General features: G+C 43.7%; 1 protein-coding gene across 6 annotated transcripts in view; it reads right to left on the bottom strand.

The window, feature by feature from the left end:
* The window catches only part of ST7 (suppression of tumorigenicity 7), a 596792-nt gene that overhangs the window by 396583 nt on the left and 175582 nt on the right, over positions 1-24627 (bottom strand). For 5 of the 6 annotated variants that reach the window (XM_069627934.1, XM_069627935.1, XM_069627938.1 and 2 more), the window contains exon 4: positions 1846-1900. In XM_069627934.1, coding sequence (XP_069484035.1) covers positions 1846-1900 — 55 coding nt within the window. The other variant, XM_069627939.1, reaches the window with a different exon arrangement.

Below are 24627 nucleotides of genomic sequence, written 5' to 3'. Positions count from 1 at the left end.
TGCCACACGCAGGGGGGGGGGGTCAGGGGTCCCACTGCCACACGCAGGGGGGGGTCAAGGGGGGTCCACTGCCACACGCAGGGGGGGGTCAGGGGTCCACTGCCGCAGGGGGGGGTCAGGGGTCCACTGCCACACGCAGGGGGGGGTCAGGGGTCCCCTGCCACACGCAGGGGGGGGGGGTCAGGGGTCCCCTGCCACACGCAGGGGGGGGGGGTCAGGGGTCCCCTGCCACACGCAGGGGGGGGGGTCAGGGGTCCCCTGCCACACGCAGGGGGGGGGGTCAGGGGTCCCCTGCCACACGCAGGGGGGTGGGGGGGGGTCAGGGGTCCACGGCCACACGCAAGGGGGGGTCAGGGGTCCACGGCCACACGCAAGGGGGGGGGGGGTCAGGGGTCCACTACCACACGCAAGGGGGGGGGGTCAGGGGTCCACTACCACACGCAGGGGGGGGGTCAGGGGTCCACTGCCACACGCAAGGGGGGGGGTCAGGGGTCCACTGCCACACGCAAGGGGGGGGGGGGTCAGGGGTCCACTGCCACACGCAAGGGGGGGGGGGGGTCAGGGGTCCACTGCCACACGCAAGGGGGGGGGGGGGGGGTCAGGGGTCCACTGCCACACGCAAGGGGGGGGGGGGGGGGGTCAGGGGTCCACTGCCACACGCAAGGGGGGGGGGTCAGGGGTCCACTGCCACACGCAAGGGGGGGGGGGGGTCAGGGGTCCACTGCCACACGCAAGGGGGGGGGGGGTCAGGGGTCCACTGCCACACGCAAGGGGGGGGGGGGGGTCAGGGGTCCACTGCCACACGCAAGGGGGGGGGGGGTCCACTGCCACACGCAAGGGGGGGGGGTCCACTGCCACACGCAAGGGGGGGGGGGGGGTCCACTGCCACACGCAAGGGGGGGGGGGGGTCCACTGCCACACGCAAGGGGGGGGGGGGGGTCCACTGCCACACGCAAGGGGGGGGGGGGGGGTCCACTGCCACACGCAAGGGGGGGGGGTCAGGGGTCCACTGCCACACGCAAGGGGGGGGGGGTCAGGGGTCCACTGCCACACGCAAGGGGGGGGGGGTCAGGGGTCCACTGCCACACGCAAGGGGGGGGGGGGGTCAGGGGTCCACTGCCACACGCAAGGGGGGGGGGGGGTCAGGGGTCCACTGCCACACGCAAGGGGGGGGGGGGGGGTCAGGGGTCCACTGCCACACGCAAGGGGGGGGGGGTCAGGGGTCCACTGCCACACGCAAGGGGGGGGGTCAGGGGTCCACTGCCACACGCAGGGCAGGAAGGGGGGGGGGGGGTCCACTCCATTGTGCCCCCTCCCCCTATCAAGGGTAAGATTTGTGGAAGGGAGTTGGGTCCTGGTCACCTGACATGAAAAAATTGTGCTACTACAGCTACCAGAATCCTTTGAGACTTTAATGCAAACTAATTAGCAACATCTGAAAATGAAAACAACCTCCCTGATTGTTTTATACAAGAAAACGTTTGGAAGAGAAGACAAACTGAGTTGCAGGTACACATGACCGGGAACCAGAGTGCACGCCTCATCCTCTTTTTCCTACAGAATTAAATAGGTTTGAGAGAGAAAGATTAAACGAATGTTTATTCTTTTGCAGGAAAGTGCATCAGGTTCTGTCTTCATGGTGAGCACAGCACAAGGGGGAATGGCATGACTTCTACGCAGGCAGAATGAAGCGTTGCATTGGATGAACTACACATGTGACCATCCCCTGCACAACCAACTCTTAAAGCTGCATTTATAAAGGTTTTCAATCCTCTCGCACAGTTCATAGCAGTACATAATGTTTGTATCTCAAGCCTACCTTAATGAAACATCCACAGCACTCACCGGTTATACTCGGCTCCCCGGAAGAGATTTAAAGGATTCCGCCACACCTTGCATTCTGCAACATTAACAACAAAGTGTTAGAACAGTGGGAAGGAGGCCACAAGTCTACTAATGTTAGCCTTCAATTGTCACCCGAGTTTCAGTGGATGATCGATGCTAGAGCAGAGGAAGAGCGGTAACATCGCTCATTAGGTGGACACCTTAAAGATGCGCTTCGTGCATCTAGCCTTGCCACTAAAATGACAGACCGCGCTAACACAACTGCTAAATATCTTTCAATAAAAGTGCCTAAAGTATTGACCGATTCCTTAGGTACACAGCTCACCAAAAGCCTAGTTCATGGACCTCACTGCTAGGTTGCAGAAACATAATCTACTTATCTATAAATCAACTATCATCTAAAACACAAACACTTCAGTGATCAAACATTTTAAATTCTGTTGCATTCCAATGAAACGCCAGTGCAATGTGAAACAGAATACAAAATTCCAAACATGTACAAAAACCATCCAATGGTAGTACCCCCAGAGCATACAATTCAGGAACTGTTGACCAACATGGAGCTACTGTCCAGGCATAATAGATGAACATGCACAACTGAAAGTGTGCTACAAATATAAAAATGAATCCTTCACTGTTGAGATATTATATGGTGTGACCTTGTGTATGTGCCTAGGGTAGGCGTCTGATGCACTTTCTGTTATATTACATTGGACTTACAGGGTCTTTATTTTGGCATTTTAGATACTGACTGGCACACTCACCAGATTGACCTAGCACTCCCTGACAACTACACTATCATCAGAGCCGATGGAGCCACAAGTTAAGGGGGTGCACTGCCAAAACCCACCTTGGCCTGAGAGTTCACCAGCACACCTCTACAATCTGCTGAGCTACTCCTAGTTAAACTACCTCTTACACCGAACCAGACCTTACTTCTACACCTCATCTACCGGCCGCCCAGCCCCTTATCCACCTTTGAGAATTACATTTCTACTCTCTTGACACTAAACCGAGTTCACAGATCATCCTACTATGAGACTTTAATCTTGGACTTCACAACCCAAAAGACAAAAACACATCCACTCTTGAGAATACCATCTCCCAACTCAGATTCAAATTTATCATCATCGGACCAACCCACAATAAAGGTAAGGCGCTAGATTGGCTAGCAGACCTCCACTGCCCTACCACTATCCCAAAAAATGAACCACTTACCTCGTCAGACCACCACAGCATCACATTCTCTATACAAGAGAACCCCTCCATACGCACAAGGGTAACCCTAGCCCTGTCCACCCTGCCTGGCAACAAGATTATAACTATACCCTACCAAACTATAGAACACCTACTGCCTCTGCTACAGCCCATCACCAACTCACCTAACGTTGACAAGGACCCTTCTAGTGGAAAGGTACAACAACACCCTAAAACAAGCAATGAATAAGATCGCCCCCCCCTAAAGCTTCAAAAGCCAAACCTGCAATCCACCTAAATAATTGGTTTACAGCAGAACTAAAATCACTCTGTAATGAATAAAAGAACAGCTGAAACTATTTGGAGAAAAGCCCCTTCCACTACCAACAAAGTAGTTTGTCGCTGCGGCCACAACCTATGAAACTGCCATTCACAACACCAAAAGGAAAGTCTACAATGAAAGAATCCAGAACACCATATCAAACACTAAGGAGCTTTTTACTATACTTACGGAACTAGAGTCACCGGCTCCTCCAGCTGACACATGCCTAAAAGACACTGCCTGGTGTGCAAATATACAGAAGGCCCTATCAGATAGAATAGCACTACTTCTAACCAAAATTGAAACGAAAAAGAAATAACCTACCCACTAACGCAAACATCACTGGATCCCACTGTGTACCCCCTTCGAATTCTCTCCAGTCTCTATTAGGGAAGTAGAAAACATCATTCTAGGGATAAAACCCTCTAACTGCCATGGTGACCTCTGCCCGACTTTGATCAACAATGATGCCGCTAGAGAACTGGCACCATTCATTAAAGCTCTGATAAACTCATCCTTCAAAAACTGCTCAGTACCCGACAATCTAAAATAAGCATGGGTCAGACCGCTTCTATATATAATAAAAAAAACCTAACCTAGATCCTAGCAACCCCACTAATTATAGGCCTATAACAACAGTACCATGCCTTCTAAAAATTCTAGACCACGCAGCTTAGCTCCAAATTTAGAAACACTTGGAAGATAATGACTTACTAGGTCTATGTCAGTCTGGTTTCAGACCAAGACACAACACTGAGACAGCTCTCTTAGATCTAAAGATACAGAAGGATGAATCAAAGGACAAGGGCAAACTAGCCATCCTCTTTCTCTTGGATCTCTCAGCAGCCTTCAACCTTGTCAACTATAAAATCCTGACTAAGCACCTAACCTCAGCAGCAGCCTTCTCACCGAACGCCGCTAGCTGGATACAATCCTTCCTCTCAAACAGAACCACTTGGGTCTTCTCACTATCAGCATCTGCCCCACCACAGCCCATCAATTGTGGAGTTCTGCAAGGACCTCGGGTTTCCCCCCACACTCTATGATATATTTACTAAGCCTTTCTCTGACCACCTTGACAATCTGGGTGTCACCTACACGAATTAGGCAGACGACACCCAGATCCTCACCACATTCACTGGTTGCTATATAAATGACACAAAAACGATCAACAACATCTACCTAGAGATCCAAGCATGAATGGCCACCCACAGTCTGTCTAAACGATGACAAGACTGAACTCCTTATCATCGGCTACCAAGCACACCATAACCAATTAGACAAACGCTACTCTGCCTTCCACATTGACGGAAACATCATAAAGGTTTCCAGTGAAGTAAAAACACTTGGTGTTTACTTGAACTCCACTTTATACCTTACAAAACAAGTTAACATCACAGCCTACACCACCAAACTTATAAATGCCAGTAAACCTTACCTTTCTACTAATAGCCTCTTAACACTAGTCAGAGCACTGATCCTCTGAAAGCTGGACTATTGTAACACCTTGTTCCTCGGTTCCTCATCACAAAACAAACTCCAAGTCCTGCAAAACAATGCCTTAAGATCAGCCCTAAACGTTCCACGCTCCAGCCACATCTCCGCCTTCAGGAAGGATACACTATGGTTATCAGTACACAACAGAATCACACTACGATCTCTAGTCCTCACACACAAATGTCTATCAACTACAGCACCAAAATACCTCACGAACAAATTCTCTAAAACTCAGTCCAACAGACCCACTAGTTCCAGCCATCTGAATTGACTCACCATTCCCAACTACAACCTAAAAACTGCTGGAGGATCCAGCTGCCAAGTGCTAGAACTCACTCCCGCCAGCCATTAGAGCTGAAAACTCATTTTGGGCCTTCAAAGCCAAGACCAAATCTTGGCTTCTCTCCCAAACCACTACACCTAACACATCAGACTGGGTGCCTCACTGTATAGTTTGTATATATTGAATATGCTGCACACACAAACGGAACATCTTTTATGATTATGTACCCTAGCTAGCACTGAATTATAAATTACCTGGGTCGACTGTAATCACTTTGGCTACAAGTCAGAACCGTCCTTACTTAATCTATGTGTAAATACGTCTTCTATTGTATCTGTAACTGTAAATCTGTCTATCAATTGTACTCTGTTATGTAACCTACTATGTATTCAAGTACAAGCGCCCAGTTACCCTTGGGTTAGGTGAGCTATAAAAGCAATAAAGTAAACCTCCAAATGTCAAACTAGAAATTCTAGTCACTGTCACCACCTGCTCCTTGGTGTATACCTCGTAATCCAATTATAAAGCAGGATTCATTCTTGGAATCGTCTCCTAAATTCCTAAAGCTTTTATACATAAGCAACGCATGTATTTTGGACTATTTTGTCCTTGGCTTCGGCAGCCTACTTCTCTGACATTTAAATGACAAGTTCTAGCCACATGGTCATCGGGTCAATCATTCCTTACATTGTACTTGGGATATCCCAAACATCTCGAGCCCCTCATTCATCCAAGCAATACATTCAAATGTTTTGGCATTCTTGCTACTCACGTGCTGACACATTGCCCGCTTCTTTTCATTTTCCCTCCTTTCTTCCCATCCTTTCTCTCCCATCTGCCTTCCTATATTTAATTTCCCCCTCTACCCCCACCAACAGACAAGGATTTGGTGATCGCGGTGCAGGAACAAACTACACCCTAAAGCTCGGACACAGCTAGGCACTTTGAGATCACTGCTTTATTGACTCTGCATATTCTGTAGTGACTCAGCATATTCTATCTGGAAATTATTTATTTTTTATATAGTTCATTACAAACTTTTTTTTTAAAAAGAAGGAAGAAATTAAGAAACATGTAACAGGAAGCAGTAGAAATGCTCGACTCCGTTTGAGCTAACCACGTTATACTTCAGGGGATGTAAAAGGTACCATCTCATTTTGTTTTCTTTACACCCTGTCTACAGAGGCCTGTTTGGCAATATTTAGCACTTCATGCTCATTCAGACTCTTTTCTAATGCTTCCAACTAAAACACCAATGCGTATACTAATTTGTTATCGACTCCCTCAAACATCCTTTTCCACCAACATTCCCCCGACAAGCAGGGTCTTGTTTCCAGCATCTTTCCCATTAATGTTGTTCTTCGATCAGATAGTTTGGTGCAGTATAGAGTCTGATGTTTCAAAGTTTGATTTTCTTTCTCGCAAAATCTGTACAAGTAGACCAAATTTGGAATTGACTGTCATAGATTGATGGTTTCCTTAGTTTGAAACAGGTTCAAACAAAATTTCATGTAGGTTCTTCTCCTGATAGAACATGGGAATACTTCTAAATATCTTGGAGTCATTCTGTACGCCCTGGCTTCCACCGGAGCAAGGTTCATACAGAGATGAGCGTTTCTGATCTCACAGGTTTCACACCAGTCTGTTTCCCACACTTTTTCTTTCGCCTTATTCGTTTTGTAGCAATATTTCTTCATCCACATTTAACTGCTCTAGAAAGTTTCCACACTGACTCTCCCATATTTCCTGGATAGAGTCAAGATTTTTCCTTTCTCGAGTTTGTTTCAATATGTTAAATTGTGGAAGGTCTTCAGTACGAATAAACTTTCTGTACAGAGCCAGAGTGTTCCCTGTGACCTTGGCATTGATGGACGTCAGACTGAGTTCGTATCTCGTTCAAGTAGTGGGGATCCCTTTATGTAACTGCAGGATTCTGTTCCAGTACATGTTTTCACACCACAACCATGTCACATGGGAGCACCCTAACATGGTCTCTGCTCCAAAAATGAATGATGGCACTACCTTTGCTTTGTAATATTCTAAAGCTAGTTTTATGGAAAATGTGCCATATTGTTTTGTGTTTCATGGTGCCTTGTACTGCCAGAAGTTTGCATTTTCTTTTGGACCACTGCCTCATCATTAATGTGCGTGCGAGTTGATCAAGACTCCCCCACCATGCTTCCCCCCCATCCCGCTCCGCTCCCGCCACCCCCAACCCCCCCGACCCCCCCAAGTACATGCTTGACTGACACGATTGATTGGTTTGCTGCCAATTTCCCACTTGAAGTTCTTTTTATAGATGTTTTGGAACCAATCAAACTTTGGAGAACAAAGAGCGTGGTTTTTCCTGGATTTATCACGAGGCCATTTTTGGCAGTGTAGGATTTGAGGGCTCTCAGTTTTCACTCCAATTCAACTGCCATTACATCGATCAGAACAATTTCATAGGCATACAAAAGGTGACCAATATGGTTTCTGTTAATATTGGGTGGGAAAGCTCTTACTTCTTCTAGGTCGCTCTTGACACCAGAGATGTAGAAACTGAAAAGTGTTGCGCCCAACAGAGTACCCTGCTTCCCACCCCTTGAGGCCTTTACTGCCGAAGTCAGGGATCCTTTGTGGTCTAGCCTGATTTTGCCTGCTGTTTCTGAGTAAGGTTCTTGTACAGTTTTCATTAAGCTTGGTAGACATTTGTGGTTTGCATTTTGGTCCAAAGCAATTCTCGATCAACACTGTCGAAGGCATGAACCAAATCGACAAAGGCCAAGTATTTCTTTGTTTTTTCCTTTATTGCCTCCATTTTTAAGATGTTTAAACAGGTTGAGTGAGCAGCCAACTCCCTTTATAAAGCCTGTTTGACGAATATCCAGTGCAATCTACTTTGTTGATCCATTTTATTAGATGATTTAGCACTTGGATTGAAAATATTTTACCAATAACATCTAGTAGGGCTAAAGGTCTAAAATGTCTTGGATCTGAACAAAGTCCCTTTTAAAGATGGGCACGATTAGGGCAGTTTTCCAATTTTGTGGGAGCCTTCCTTCTTTTATGATGTTAGTAAAGAGGATTATGGCAAAAGTCAGCCCATTTACGGGTTTTGCTTAAGCATCCAGTTGGTAAGGCCATCAGGGCCTGGTGCCCTCGACAGAATGAACCTTCTGAGGTTTTCCAAGATCTCTTCTTTTGTGATCTAAAAGTCGCACGGGCCATGATGTTCAAGGCCTTGATAATGCACATTTCCATGTTTCTTAAATAGCTCAGTATAATGTGCGATCCATTGGCTCTCAGTAACTGTGGATACATGCAGAGCCCCTTGAGTCGACACTGTATTATTTGAGACCAGAACGATTTAGAGCTTTTTTTTTGGTTAAGATTTTCAGCATCGCTTCTGCGTCATTTTGTAGAATTAGATTTTTATTGGCTTCGCAGCCACACTTTGTATGCTAATTTTACTTTTTTTGTTTCAAGCAGCTTGGCCGGTGTGCTTCTTGGCCTCTCTTTGGGATCTTCTTAGGTCCCGTTTTCTGACCACAATCTCGTGGTCATAAGTATGTTGATGATGGAGACTTTTCTTTCGCAGGTCAGGTTGGTGTTCAGTATATTTTTCCAGCAGTCTCAGATATTCAATTTGATCCCAGGACTGAGAGTTTTCGGTCAACAAGAGCTTTGTTGTTATCGATATATTTTCATCAGTTATGCACACTCTGTTTCTACCGAGCATCACATTAATCTTTGCGTTCCAGGATTCTTTTTCTAAACAGCCTAGCCCAACAATATTTATGGTGATCAAGTTGTGGTCACTCGTTTCCATCGGAATGACCAAAAGGTCAGTGAATTTTTTTCAACTATGGCAACGTAGAAATACTCCAACATAGATGCCTTAGACCAGGGGTCCCCAACCTTTTGTGCGCAATGAGCAACATTGGCATATCAAATTGAATGGTGAGCAACATCCATTTTTCGACAGAATATATCGGCGCACAGTTGGCAGACAAATTGTTTGCAACACAAATTAGAAATGTAAGAAAATTAAAACTGCATATAGAACATTTAATTTGCAGTACTTAATAGTTATCTAGACCACGTCTTATTCTAGTCAAGGAAATGTGCAAGGCCTTTAACTTCATTTGACGTTAAGTGGTTGTTTACAAGGAATGTTGAGGAAATTGAGTGGTCAGTAGTACATTTATAGACATATAGGACCAGTCCAGCTGTTCAAAAATAGAGTAGGAGTAAATAAACATTACCAGGGGTTTCAGGATCCCGAGCAAAATATTAGTGCAAATGTATGGACAGTAAAAATGGCCACAAACTGAGCATGAGATTCTGCCTAGGATTTTATGAGATCTCTAATGGCAAATGGTGCATTCCTAAGCATGCAAGATCGGCAATACTGTTCCACAGTTATTGATGACTGTGTTGTGGATGTTTTTTTTCTTCAGGAATGTTATGAAATGTTACATTTCTTATTGATCAAAGAGTAAACACAATCCTCTTGAGTTCATTTTCCAATGGACAGGGTAGGCACCACAAAGAAGATATCTGATAGCCGAGAGGCTGGTTGGCGATGCCTACGCTCGAAAAGGAGGCATTGGAAAGAATTACTAATTCACAAGAAATTAACATATTCTCTTAAAACTGTTGAGCAGTTCAGAGGCCACAAAGGAAAGCGTCAGTTTGTCTGAGTCTTTAGGAGAAACTATCCAGGACAGAGCTATTGGCAAACCGTGCCCCCAAGTTCAGGAGTTCCAGGTTATAGAAAGGGATGCACCATGGTTCGATGCAGAATGTAGAATCTCGAAAAGAAAACTGAAACATGATTTAATGAGGGGTGTGTACACTGCTGGTCAGATTTATAGTTTCAAAATGGCATAAAAATTGCGGTAAAACAAAAAAAAGAATTTGAGAAAAAAATTGAAGCTTTTTTGAAGGATACCAAATCGTTTTATGTTTATTGTTGTTGTCAAGACAGGCATTATGCCATCCCTTTAGACAAGTATTTCTTGGAACACCAGCCCCTCAAGGTTATAGGCCAATTCCCTTACTGGACATTGGGGCTTATTACGAGTTTGGTGGCATCTCAACGGTACCGTTACTGCTACTTGGTCCAGTGGTATCACTGCCAGATTCCAAGTGGTGGTTTGGTGGTGTTAGTCCCCAATAATGGAGTCTGTAGCACTCCAGGGTGGATTCCGTCGGTATTTGATTGATAGAAACATAATGTGGCGGAATTTACATTTTATTGGAGTCTGTGACAAATCTGTGGATGCTGTCCCTTCTCCCCTATGGGGGAGACCATTCCCATGTGGCCAGGGCGGTACATCCTCGGTACAATAGTTCCCCTGAGGGTGGTGCACAGGGAGAGAATCACATGGGAGAGGAAACCCCTTCTGGGACTAGGAACAACCCTACCCTGAGAACGCAATATACTCACCAATCACCAGACCCTAGGACCCCTCCCCCTCCCATTTCTATAACCCAAAGAACAACCCCTTCCGTAGATACGTACTGGGACTATGAAGAGCACAACTGACCCAAGGGAGATCAAGGTTAGAAATACTGAGACGAGGAAGAATGGGGAAGAGTTGAAAGATATGTTATTGACAACCATTGAGACAAATAAGCTGCATGGAGGAATGTAGAGTGTTCTGCATAACCAACATGAGCATTCTAGACAACTTGGAATAAGTACTGGGATGAAGAGGAAGAGCGGAGGCATGAAGAGTTCTCCTAAGAACCACAATGAGCAGTCTAGTTGTTGCTGGCTGCTCATTGGTCAATGCATAGTAGAAAAGGATGAGGGACTCAGGAAGAAGTTGTCTAGTCCTTCATGAAGGAGCTGCAGGAGCCAGCACGGTGCAGGAAAGTGCAATGAAGCACACCAGGATGCCAAGAGAGGAGCTGGAAGGACAAGGGCCAGTCCACAGTGGAAGGACCGAAAGGCAAGCTGGCAGAGAGAAGCTCCCGGTGTTCCTGCAGACAGGGAAGCGCGTGAAAGAAAGACCACGCTGTCCTGGGAAAAATTGACACTGCAGTGTTCCTGGGCAGACCAGAGCCCACTACAAAGGGGAGCATTCAGGCTGGCTGGTGGGAAACTAAGACGGTGCAGTCAGCATCTTAATAGTCACAGTACCTGGCAGGCATGTGAACCATGTCTGTCCCCCAACAAGAGAAACTTAAGGGTCTGGGACCCACCAAACGAAAGCAACAGGAGTCCTCTTCCTTGTGGCGGTACTTGGGAGGAAAGGGCTCCAAGTACTCACACACAAAGAAGGTGTCTGGGACCCACTACACGAGAACCACACAAGTCATCTTCCTTGTGGTGGTACATGGGAGAAGAGAGCTCCAAGTACCCTCACACAAAGAAGGGGGGTTTGGGACCCACTACAGGAGATACACACAAGTCCTCTTCCTCGTGGTGGTACTTGGGAGAAGAGGGCTCCCAGTTCCCAAACATAAAGAGAGGTCTGGGGCACAATACCATGAAAAGAAGGGAAACCACAGAGTAATTTACTAAGGACCACACTTGGCAGGGAAGTGAACCAAGTTGGCCCAAGCAGAAAGAGAGAAAGGCAGAGATCTAGGACCTACAAGAGAAGGAACCAGGGCAAAGGAGTCATTGCCCCTGGCTGTGGTCCAATAAATAGAGAGTTGCCAAGAGAAGGAACCAGGACAAGGGAGTTGTTGCCCAAGTTGCTACAAAGTTTGTGCAACAGAGAAATGTGTAAGAACTTTATGGAACTTTGTTTCACATTTAAGAACTTTGGGTTTGGAACCTGTGTTATTTGGATCTACAACCTATTCTTCTGAATTAAGAAGACATTTTGTTTTTTATAGATTAGTAAATAGCGTGAGGGATGGAAATAGGCTTCGGACTTGTGACAGACAGTGGACTATTTACTTTAGACAAGACATACTGGCAGTTTCCTTAGTTTTGGTTAAGGATGGGAAACCCCTCTTAGCTTTAGGGAAAGGCAGGAGTTTCCCCAGTCCCCCACCCTTTTCCTTTCAATAAAAGTATATGTCAATCAACATGAGCCCACTGTGTCCGAGTCCTACTTCTACATTCTTACAGGTCACTAATGTTTTTTTTAAGTCTTATCCAACGTGATACGCAGACATCTCACCATCTGTCCACAATACAAGATTGTGGAATTATACATTGTTTTCCAACACAAATAAAGGTGACAAGCAGGGATGTCAGTTGGTCCCAATGTATTCCTTTTGGATGTTGATTCTAGTACTTCTCTTAGGAAAGTTAATCCACCCTCCACCTGAAGGGTTCATTTTATAGCATGCACCCTTATGCAGAAGGCACAACTAATTTGGCCTTGCCCCCAGCAGGTCTCCAACAGGGCCTGCTAAACACAAGTTACTATTTTGGGAATTACAGTTTGAAATTACATATAATAAAAATAAAAATGATGGTGTTCAGGCAAAGGGTGAAACCTTGTAGATAGTTTTTAAATGAATGTAGAGATGAGGGGCAGTCTCATTTTTATCTGGGCCTACTCTTCTGAAAGAGCAGTGCTTGCGTCAGCAATTTTAATAAGATAGCTGAAAAGGCATCATTAATGATTAAATGGCTTTTTACGTTGTTATTTCAGGTTTGCGGCATTCTGATTGGAGAAGTTGGAGGTATATAAGACAAAGGTCTGCTCCATGATTTTAAGGCCGCAAAATATAGGGTGGTTAGAACTGTAATTTCTTGGAGGGGTTGCAAAATAAATTCCTGGGCCAAATAGCAGGTCTCCCTGCAGATACACCTGCTAGCCCCTTGTGAGCCGAATTGGGGGTGTTCAATTTGAGTGTCAGGCCAGTTAAGAATGTTCCTTATTTTTTAAAAGCACATCTGGGATTTTCTGCTAATCATGAAGTGAATTTCAGTGCAAGTGCGATTGTAGCCTCCCCTGGTGAAGAGAAATACTTGTGGTTATGGGCGGTTGTAAGTCACTGTCCATTTGAATAGGGATGCAATGTAACTACATTTGGTGCATTAAGCCACCTCAAAATAGCTCCAAAAGCAAGAGCGTTTCCGATGGAAAAAAAGTCAGATGTCCAAAATATACACAGGCTGCCCACTTTAGCCTTTTATACAGACTTACATACACATATAAAATGGCAAGGAGAAATCTGTCAAATAAGATTCCCAGAATGCAGGAGGCTGGTGGTAATGGTACGTTTAAATGTACCCACTCCTCAATAAATTAAGAAAGTGTGCAGGAGGAAGCACAAAGTGCGCTTGCAAAATAGGAGTCAAAGATTTGGTTAATTTTCTGTTCATTTGCTGTTGTTTCTCTGTTTTGCATAAGCGTGGAATGCATGGGAGCTATGCTATATATAATTAATTGTAATGTTCAGACTTGTATATATAGCAAGTTTGATTGTGTTAAAGTTGCTTTTTTATTTTGGGCTTGTTCTGTGTGAATTGTATAAAAAATAGAAAAATATGAAACGTTTTTAAATGTTGCTGACTTAATGAAGAAATATAAATATGAATTAGTACTTCAGGTCATTACATGGTAGCCTTTAAAGATCACTTCATTGGGCCTTTGGAGGTTACCTCCTGAGAATTATTTGGGAATGTTATGGCAAATGGTGTGTATTAAAGCTCCAGAAGGCTGTTGTATTGGTGAAAAAGTGTTTAGGAATAAAAATAATACCTTTCTCAATTATTTGGAGCCTATTTACTCTGCCCAAAAGGGATTTTACACAAGACTTAGTGGCAAACATTGGTCAAACCTTTGAGCATTTGATGACCACTTCATAGAGGGGTGTGGTGCTGGTAACGGAGTATTTGAATCAATTAATTGACTTGTTAGTTTAAACCTATTAACAATCAATTAATTGGATTGGAATACAGAGCAAATTAATTATGAAAAATGTGGCATGCATTTACCGTATCTGCCCATTAACCATGTGCTAGATGGGCAGGTTATCAAACGAAGACCATTTTTCCGCTAGGACACTATGTACTAATAAATACAGGAGACACCAAAATGAATATTGTCGATAAATATGCCTGGTGGGATCAAACACAAACATCACTTGTACAGAAAGTGTGCATGCACATTATTTAATAAAGGAAAGTTGGGTATGCATACCACCTCCTTGTCCATTATGCTCATACTAGTTGTATGAAAGAACAGAATATGCCAATTTTCTCCATGACACAAACATGGTTCAAATATTGTACTCATTAATACATTTGTCAAATGGGCAAAGTAACTGGAGATGACAGGGTTTTAGCAATGACACTACCATAACAAGTAAGGACATTTACTGAAGAAGTATGTACATGGTGGCACCAAACAAATCTTGCATGTATAAAAATAATCCAGCTGGCAACACAGCGGCTCATTGGCCAACATTCCTGCACAGTCCAGGACTCTGTCCTGACTACAGTGCTACTGAGGTCTCATCCATTCAGCACCCCCTTCTAGGCCTTCACACCATGGCCCAGGGCAACTGGCGAGCAACAATTTAGGGTGCCGTGAGCAACATGTTGCTCCCGAGCTACACGTTGGGGATCCCTGCCTTAGACCATTGGAACCAGGTAGCGTTTGGAGGGATGTCTCCTCGAATGTTACCGTTTAATAAGGTCCTCTCTCTTTCTTCCATTTCATCAGGGCAGGCTGTTAAAATTTGGTAGAGGTCTCCCATTTTTTGTTTAACTTTGTTCGTGGCTGCATTTTCAGATTTAAGTTGTAGGCATTCCATATTGCGGTCACCACATAAAATTATATTTGGGTTTGAACTGTTCTCAATTATATGATCGATGGTATCTCAGATTAATTCAAGAAACTCCGATTCGTCGGTGGCCATGTGTTGCCAGTAAATATTTAGAATATGCAGAATCCTTGTTTCTCCTAGAGTACACTCTTATTTCAATTGCAGCAGTCTGTAAACATGGTGAAATGTTTACAGATCTTATTATTTGAATATGTTTAGATTTTTTTACCATTATTATTATTTGCCCTGACATAAGTCTACCCCTTTCTTGCTTAATTGCTGGCTTCAGGGCTATTTCAAAGCCTGCGCACATGGTAATTCGCACAGCCAGGTTTCCTGCAGGCAAATTACATCCAATTTCTCTACTACACCAGTAGATGTTCCAAAAAAGATGGTTAAAGCCTCTCGTGTTCCAAGAACCAATCTGTAGTGATACTTCGGAAACCATCCTTTTGGCATTAAAGATCTTCACACTGGTTAATTGACCCGGCCAACCAACTCCAGGTTTCTAGGTCGTAGCAGGCATTTTTCCTCTTTGTTATCAAAAACAATATAGTTTGCTTGACTTATATTGTTTTTTAGAGTGATTTTTAAGTTTTCCTGGACTTACGCAAGGCGTTGGGTCACACTGAGGTTCTAGAACCGGTACACCCTTTTCAGCTAACCCCCCCCTACATTCTATAAGGGTCGGGTTCCTCGCCCTGTTTGAGCAAGGGGACCGAAGTTTTTCTTTGAGGTGCCTTTTTCGTTCGGAAGTTAGCTCTTTATTGGTCTTTTCTGTGGCAGAACTTTCTTAACAGAAACATCCCTTATATATCGAAACCTAGGGAATTGAAGTTGGAGCAACAGTTCAGAATTAGGTTGTAGATGATTTTGGAGGGAATTTGCAATAGAACTCTGTCGGTGGAAGCCTCATCTACAAATTCAACGATTTTTAGGTCTTCCGATGAGACAGCTCGCAATTTGGGTAGATAAGCAAGCAACTGTAGAACATTTCTTCTGTTTAAAATTAATGGGTCTTCTGACCTAAGAAGCCTATCGATCAGAAGACGATTTTCAGCAGTTGTGGTCAACGTCTTTATCTTGTTTATTTAACTACCTGTAGCTTGTGGTCTCTTATCTCTCCAGTCTAAGTAAGAGCGATTTTGCTGATCCAGGGACTTTTCCAGGTTTTCTAAATCTGTCACTTTAATTGTTTTTTCCAAAAATAGACTTATATTTTGTTCCTGTTTCTGGTTTACTTGGCTGATTAAGTCTGCCCGGTAAGATGTCTAATTTCTTCAGGGCAGAATCTCTTTTTTCAGTGATTGTCATGAATTGGTTTCTGCCTCCTCAGCTCAGTAGCGGTTGTCAAGTCTTGTCGGGCAGAGGACTTATGATTGTACATAATCTTTTAGTAGGAGCTTCACGTGCTAGAGGGTTTTTTTAAGTGTTGTTCATTTGACGATTCAGTTTCCGAGTTAGTGACAATCTCTATGTCATGTTCTTCTTCCAATTCGTTGTCTGTCAGTCCTTTTTCTGAGTCAACCTCGTGGGTAGACAGATTCACAAGTAGTTCAATCATTTGATAATCCTCACTTTTTTGGTTGTTTAGAGCTTCTTTTCGGTCAGAGTCTTTATCCATTGCTTTCTCCGATGGCTTTAGCTTTAAAACAGAATTGTCATGTACCTTGTTGCTTGGATTTTTTTTTTGTTCAGTTAATATGGTTACATTCAAAGCCTTTACGTTTCGCAGGAACTTATTTGAATTTTTTGCATGTCCATTTTAGCTACTTCTTATGTTTGTCTTTTTTGTTTGCTTTGAAGCTTTGCTATTATCAATTTTTTTGGAGATGGCTCCAAAGTTTGGTTTCTCAAAAATAGCAAAGATAGGGCCTGACAGCTCATTTTTTCCTTCGGTGGAATTTGAGACTTCTGGGTATGGTGTAATTGATCCTTCAACATTTGCAGATGTTGAAGCGAAGGCCACTTGCTCACCTAGGGCTTCTCTAACAGCAGCATCGGCTGTAATGCAAGTACTTTTGCCAGGAGGCCTGGGTTGCAAGTTCCAAGTCAGGAGGTACACTACAATCCCCTGCCTGAAGTCCAGACTGGGCACTCAATGTGGCAAGGCCTTTTTCCCGTGGCCGGACTCCATTACTGGGCAGAGCGGAAGTGTCATTTTGGGATTCTACATGAGCAATCGAGGAATCCATTCCATTCATGACCTGTGTGTAGCAATCGTCTGCGGCCACATTTGCTTTTGGTTGTTTTTGCCATATAGAAATAGCTTCTCTTGCTACTTCGGCCAGAAGACGTTTCTCCTCCAAATTATTTCTTAAACACCCTGCTTCGGGATCAGTTAACATTTAGTTTTTCGAAAAACTACTTGATTCCTATTTCAGTTCTTGAACTGTCCCTTCAATGTTTATTATTTTGGAGTTCAAAATCGCTAAAAGGGTATTTTGATCTTTACAGGCTTCATTCAGATGCTCATAGAGTTTAAGTAGTGGAGCGACAGTTATTGTTAATGCAGAGATTATGTTTGGCCTTAAATCATTTATTATTCGCTCTACAAAATTAAAGCAAGGGTCACGATTAATCTCTGGATGGATTCTATTTTGGCACTTCAGCGCTTTTCGGCGCATCTTTGGGAAATCTCTGTCCATGAATGAGGAATTTACTGATCCATCTTAGGGGGAGTTCTCAGTTGTTGCTGGACTCCGATTTTGTCTTACGTGGGCGTTTGCATCCCAATTTAAATCAATATGCAGATTTTTTTCTTTGTGTCGAGAGTGTCTTTTTGGGAGCACACTAGAGGAGATTTCTCACCGTGTTACAATTTTCTTCTTTTCGATGGAATATTTGATTGGCTTTGGCAGATTTGGACGTTCACATCCAAAAGAGAGCTAAATGGAGTCCCTTGAATGTCAAGTCCAGCTAATTGGCTTTTTCCTTTGTTGCATATTGGCTGTTTAATGTTTGTATTAAACAGCCATTGAAGCGTTAATTTCTTTTAGATTTTTTAGTAACTGGTCTGCGACCATTAGAGAATTTCGGCACTCAGGTTTTTCTAAAATGCCAAATCCTTCACCGGAGAAGCCTGGGATGCAGGCCCCTGAGCGGCAAGGCAAAGTGGGGTTGTTCCCTAAAGGTAAGCTCAAAGAATCACGTGTCAGTTTTGAAAGACAGTCTTGCCGGGCATAGAGAGCACCACCAGATTGCAGTCTCTGCCCAGGTACGTAGGCATTTTCAGGTTGTACATTTAACCTTTGCGAAACATATTCCTTTCCCTTAAAGTAGATGTTTTGCTGGTTTTCAATTAACAAACGCCAAGTTTTAAGTCTTTTAGGGAGGGGAAACGATTTTACAACAAGTGAGCATTCAAAGGGACCAATTTGATGCTCATTTGTATCAACATCACTTGAAGGTGTCATTTGTTTCAACATAATGCCCCAGGGGTTCCCAAATTAAGATCTAGGGGCTCGAATAGCCAATGGTCCCATTTATTGTTCCCGATTGGCTGTCCGATCTCTGTTTGGATTAGACCGGAGATACCGCGGCTCAACAGAACCTCTGAAGTGCTGCAGAAAGCAGCGCACGAGCAGCAAGAGGCAGCCGTTAAGCACAACGGGTCAGCCTGAACAGCCTGCAAGCTCTAACATGACGAATCGCTCCCACACTGCTCAATGGGGCGGAGCCCCAACGCCATCATCAAACCATTAAGGCTCACTCCTTCAACAGACGGTAAATGTCTCAAAGGGAAAGCAGCAATCGTAAATAAGGGTGCCTGTATATCAACCGGTTCTTCAGGCAAAATACAAATATAAATCAGTACACATGAACCGTGATAGTGAGGCTGGATAACCACTTAACTCATGTACTAAATATCACAAAATATATATTTATTCTGTACATTGATTAGTCAAAAACCACATAAAATACATCTCATCCTAAATGCAATTTAAATTCATTACCCAAGACCCAAACACAACAACTATTCCACCAATCAAACACAGTCACACCAGCAAATGTCCACTTCCGCACTCACACGAGATAGCGACACGGACGGTCAGATCTCATACAGACCTCATCGCTCCACACAAAATATTTATACAATTGGAGGTGTAACCCAGATAAATCCACAGTTTATACACAAGTTCATATATAGTTTGTGTAGGCTTATCATGTCTACATATGTTTCGGTCACTCTCAGGCCAACAATGGTGGCCACACAGTTCAAAAGGACCTTCTTCAGGACAAATAAGAAAGATGTTTTTCTCCACACTTCTGTATCAATGGAAAGTAAAAGCACCGTTCTTGTGGTTTCAGGCTCCTTATAGAATATAAAACATTCATTCAGAATCCAGCCTCATTTCTTCTATGTCCTAGACATCATAAACAAATTAAGCTCCAAAAACAACCCAAAAAGTAATTGTATTGAACCCACACTAACCTCAACTGGTCGCGTAGGGGTAAGATCAATCCACCACAGCCATAGCAACCTCATTTTTTTTCCCCCCCAGAGAGGGACAACACAGCCGTCCACGACAACAGTACGGAACGGGCATGCATACCTGCCAATGGTACCAGAACCAGTGAGCAGTGATAATATCCCTATCTTTAATTTATCTCGACACGCACTCGCGATGACAGAACGGGACATCTTGGCCAATGGTCTTTCCATCGTCCCAGTAACTAAGGCTAATGCATTTCAGTGCAAAATGGAATTGCAGCTTTTTTTTTCCTCGAAATATCTGTCTGAAACATTTTTTAGAAATATACCTCCTTACACAGAAGGATAATTCAATGGGTTCAGTACAGGATGGAGTGACTAATGTGACAGGTCTTAAAGCAAAATCTCAATTTTTTCCATCACCTTATACGTGCCCACCTGAGAGACAGGTATTTGAAAAGACAGCGGTCAAACAAATGCACGAAGCCCTCAAGCATAAACACTACCACATGGATTATCTAAATAAGGCGGAAGAGAGATGGCCTGAAGGGATTATGTGATAACATGGAGATCCCCATAAAGCTGGCCAACAAGGGTGGCGGAATTGTGGTAATGGATATGGACAAGTATGAAGGCCAATGCCTCAGCCTACTGGCAGATCCAGTAGCTTATAAGAAACTAGACAGGGATCCCTGACATAGATTGCAAGAAGAAACTGAAAACCTAGTGAATTTTGCTGTAAAAGAAGAATGGCTTAGCAAAGAAGAAAGCATCTTTCTCATAAAAGAAACATCCAAAACTGGGGGCTTTCTATATATTACCTAAGGTCCACAAAAATGTAGAAACACCACCGGGCCGCTCGATAGTCTCTGCTAACGACTCTTTGCTTGAGCCGTTGTCCATCTATAGTGAACATTTTTTGAAACCTCATGTATTGACAATGAAATCATAGGTAAAAGATACAACTGATATGATTAAACTCCTTGAAAGAGTGAAAATAGAAGATGGAGACAACTTAGTGACGATGGATGTAGAGTCATTGTATACATCCATCCCCTAAATGAAGTGCCTCAAAGTATTGGGCTTATATTTGGACCAAAGGACAGAACCACATATACCACCCACTGGGTTTGTGCGCGAGTGCGCATGTTTGGCCATGTGTGAGAATTTTTTCATTTTTAAAAACAAATGTATAAACAACTAAAGGGGGTAAGCATGGAGGCGACTTTCGCCCCTGATGTTTCAAACTTATACACGGCCCAATTTGAAGAACATTATGTAACAGGCACTGAGAGCGCTTTAAGATGACAATCATTTGCATCCAAATTACGTCTATGGAAACGATACATAGACAACGTCTTCTTGGTACAGAGGGGTGACACTGAAGAACTTGAAAAGCCACAGATAAAAATTCACTGCTTCATTATTCAAGTTTTCATCCGATAGGTCTGAGACAGAACTTTCTGTACAGGCAATTTCTGCAGATCAGACGCAATTGTTCAAATAAAACTGATTTTGTGGAAAATGCACTGAATCTCAAAGAGAGACTGATCAGTCGTGGGTATCCCAAAAAGATTTACACACAATGAAACGTGCATCCAATACACACCGAGAGGTATCCCTTGTAATGAAAGAAAGGCCTCAAGAAAAGCGTCTTGTATGTGTATCAACATACTCACCTATCAGCAATGCTATTAAAAACAGCATAAATAGGAATTGGTATCTAATTAAACAGGCTGGTAGCCTGGAGGAAAAAAAACCTATGTTTGCATTCAAAAGAAACCCGAACTTCAGGCAAAAATTAGTCCACACATGTGGAACAACAAAGGGATCAGACTGTACTGAACCAGTGGGGTCTACACCCCATTGTGGGACATTATAAATGTGGGCAATGTGCAGCATGCCCTTTTACGGAGACAAAACACGAATTTGTGTATCTAAACATCAAGTGGTCCCTTCGTGAACATACGAATTGTCGCACAAAGAATGCGCTCTATGTGATTCAATGTCCATGCTCGCTCATATACGGCAAGTCAGGACGAGGCTTTCCTAGCACAGATCGACTGTGAGGAATAAAGTTAAAGACAAACCTTGGGTTGAACATTTCTCCGAAGCCAACCATATGGAAAATGACATGAAATGGTTCATTTTACAAACCGTGAAAAGTCCTACCTGAGGGGGCGTTATGAGCGCTATGCTCCACAAAGTTGAGCAACGTTGCATTTACTTACTCGATACGGTGAAACACGGTATGAATATCGCTGTGGAATGGAACAGACTACTGTAAATGTATATATTACGATAGTTCTGTTGTCTTCCCTTAATAATACACCTGTGAATTGGCTCACATTTTTTGTTGGCAATAGCGGACAGGGTCACTATTTCCTCCCTATAAATGTCCACGGTGTGAATTAGGGGTTCCATCTGTCCTTTAATTTCCTATTGGATGTGGGCAATTCCCTCATTTATAAACATGGTTGACAGGGGACTCGAGCTTTGAGGCACGAGTCGTCTTTGAGGGATTTTCTGCCCCCTTTTCTTTAGTTTCATTCGTGATGCGGTATCTGCCGAGCATTGCATTTTTGCTCGCATATCTACACACTCCACATTCTGTGTCATTTTTTAAAATATGGATTGATTATATGCCTACTTTTGAAACACGCCGTTTGGCTATACAATCGCAGAGATCCACTTTTCCCTTAGTCCTGTTTTTAGGTAATTAACTTGGCCTTACATCCTTTAGTCAGTCATCCATCTCCATTGGGAGGTCTTGGCCATATAGGAAGTAAAGGTCCTGATTCCCGAGCGCCCGTCTGGAGTGATACGGCAACAGTGACCGATGCACGAACTAGACGTCTTTGATACAGTGAGTAATATGCCACGATTTGTGGAAGTCAGGAAAGGCCCGTCCACGCGTGTGCGATGCCAAAACACACATAAATGAGGTGGCGTATACGTTCATAGTGTCGAGATCTCAAGATCAGTGACTTATTCCCTGAGCCACTGCATCTGATAAAGTGAACAACTGTTTATTGAGGACCGCAGATCTTTCCGCGTGTAGACAGTAAATTCCCCCAGTTTTCTGGGTGATGCACTCTGGGTGCACCAATGGCATAGCCACGGGTCCACAATATGCATGTCTCCATGACACCGATTAGATCAAGGAGGACTATATTAGCCATCTCAAACAGTCCTAATGAGGTAATGTATCCTCTTTGCGGAGTCCTTGGATCCTACAAATGGGGATACAGTGGGGCATGTAAAGAAAAAATCCACAAGAGAGAAAAAAAAACTACTATCTGTAAGTATACAAAGTATGTGCAGGGCATGATTTAGCTGCCACCATCAAATATTGAACGCTGAGTTGGTATACCATGTACTACAGGCATCCCCGCTCTAGAAATAGATGCCATCTCTGGTGGAATAACCTTGCGGGATGTATCCGACAATATTTTCTCCGGAGCAGTCATTCATCCAGAGTAAATTCCTTTTGGGTTCAGAGAAACATTTTCCTCACAATTGAATACCATTCTCTACACATATATTGAGATTGAAGGCATGGGCTAATGTTAGATTCGGTCCTCCCACAGGTAATCATTTGATATTAAGGAAAGTTCAAGTTGACTGAGGAACCCAGTACTTTCAAGCCTTTGGGATTGATTCCAGCTGAACCTATACTACACTCACTACGCGACTCGTTGAGGTTAGTGTGGGTTTAATACAATTACTTTTTGGGTTGTTTTTGGAGCTTAATTTGTTTATGATGTCTAGGACATAGAAGAAATGAGGCTGGATTCTGAATGATTGTTTTATATTCTAGTGGGAGCCTGAAACCACAAGAACGGTGCTTTTTACTTTCCATCGACACAGAAAATAGAGAAGTGTGGAGAAAACCATCTTTGATATTTGTCCTGAAGAAGGTCCTTTTGAACTGTGTGGCCACCATTGTTGGCCTGAGTGACCGAAACATATGTATACGTGATAAGCCTGCATGAACTATATGTGGAATTGTGTTTAAACTGTAGATTTATCTGGGTTACACCTCCAATTGTATAAATATTTTGTGTTGAGCGATGAGGAGGTCTGTATGAGATCTGACCGTCCCTGTTGCTCTCTCGTGGGAGTGCGGAAGTGGACATTTGCTGGTGTGACTGTGCTTGATTGATGGAATAGTTGTTGTGTTTGGTTTCTTGGGTAATGAATGTAAATTACCTTTAGGACAAGATTTATTGTATGTGGTTTTGACTAATCAATGTACAGAATAAATCTATATTTTGTGATAATTATTACATGAGTTAAGTGCTTATCCAGCCTCACTATCACGGTTCATGTGTTCTGATTTATATCAAAGGGAAAGCAGACTTTTCACTTACTTGATTTGTGAATTGGGAGCGTGGCTCCATAAGCTCTGCTACAGCGAGTGGGACCGTCTTAAAGTGCTGGTGACGGCAATCACACGCCTGAGGGGAACCACTCTCAATCGACGAAAAGAAGCTTGGCGCCATATGCGACCCAGCGCGGGTCTCAGTGGATGTCTTATTGGCCATGGCTTTCTTACTTTTCCTCCACGCAGTCGAACCGGGAGCTCCAGGAACACCAGGAATACTCCCACACACTCTGCGACGCTCTGCGTCCGGAGGTGGGTTTTTGAAGAAAAAAAAAGTGTTCAATGAAGCAGGAAGAGTTACTGGACACAACAGCAGGTCAAAGGGAGTTGCGAACACCAGGAACATTCCCACACACTCCACCTGATAATTATCAAACAAGGGCTGGTAAGGGTACAATCATTGAATGCACCCAACTGCAGTGTGCATGGGCTCTCCGTGTAGAGTATAGAAGAGCCCTCAACTGTAGGCCATTGCCCTCGGAGTTGATCGTATAAACCAGTCTAACTCCTGTTCCACCTTCATGCGGCGGAGTCCCATGAAAAAGTCAATCCAGCTGGCACATAAGCACTATCTTTGCAATCCACACAATGCCTGAATACTCTTCATGCTATGGCTATTACAAAGTGGCTATACCAGTCATCTCTGCTACTAATTGAAGAGTTGTTTGACATTATAAATACTTTTAGAATGCAATGAACTGCTCTTTTTGTCCATGTCTGTTTAGACTACGGTCTGCCGGAGAGCCATACACCACAAAGCACGTCAAAGCCATAACAATGGCAACAGCGGTATACAAATATAAAGTAACATAACCTTATTGTTTTAATTCACTAATAGCAGTATTAAACAGCATTTCCTCACAATATGATAAAAAATGGGGTGGAGTGGGTGGGTTACGTGATGGGTGGCACGATGTGATGTAAGGTAG

The sequence above is a fragment of the Ambystoma mexicanum genome, chromosome 12, assembly GCF_040938575.1.
Source record: "Ambystoma mexicanum isolate Mex_15411 chromosome 12, UKY_AmexF1_1, whole genome shotgun sequence".
NCBI classification, from domain to species: domain Eukaryota; kingdom Metazoa; phylum Chordata; class Amphibia; order Caudata; family Ambystomatidae; genus Ambystoma; species Ambystoma mexicanum.
This window is presented reverse-complemented; position numbering and strand designations above follow the sequence as displayed.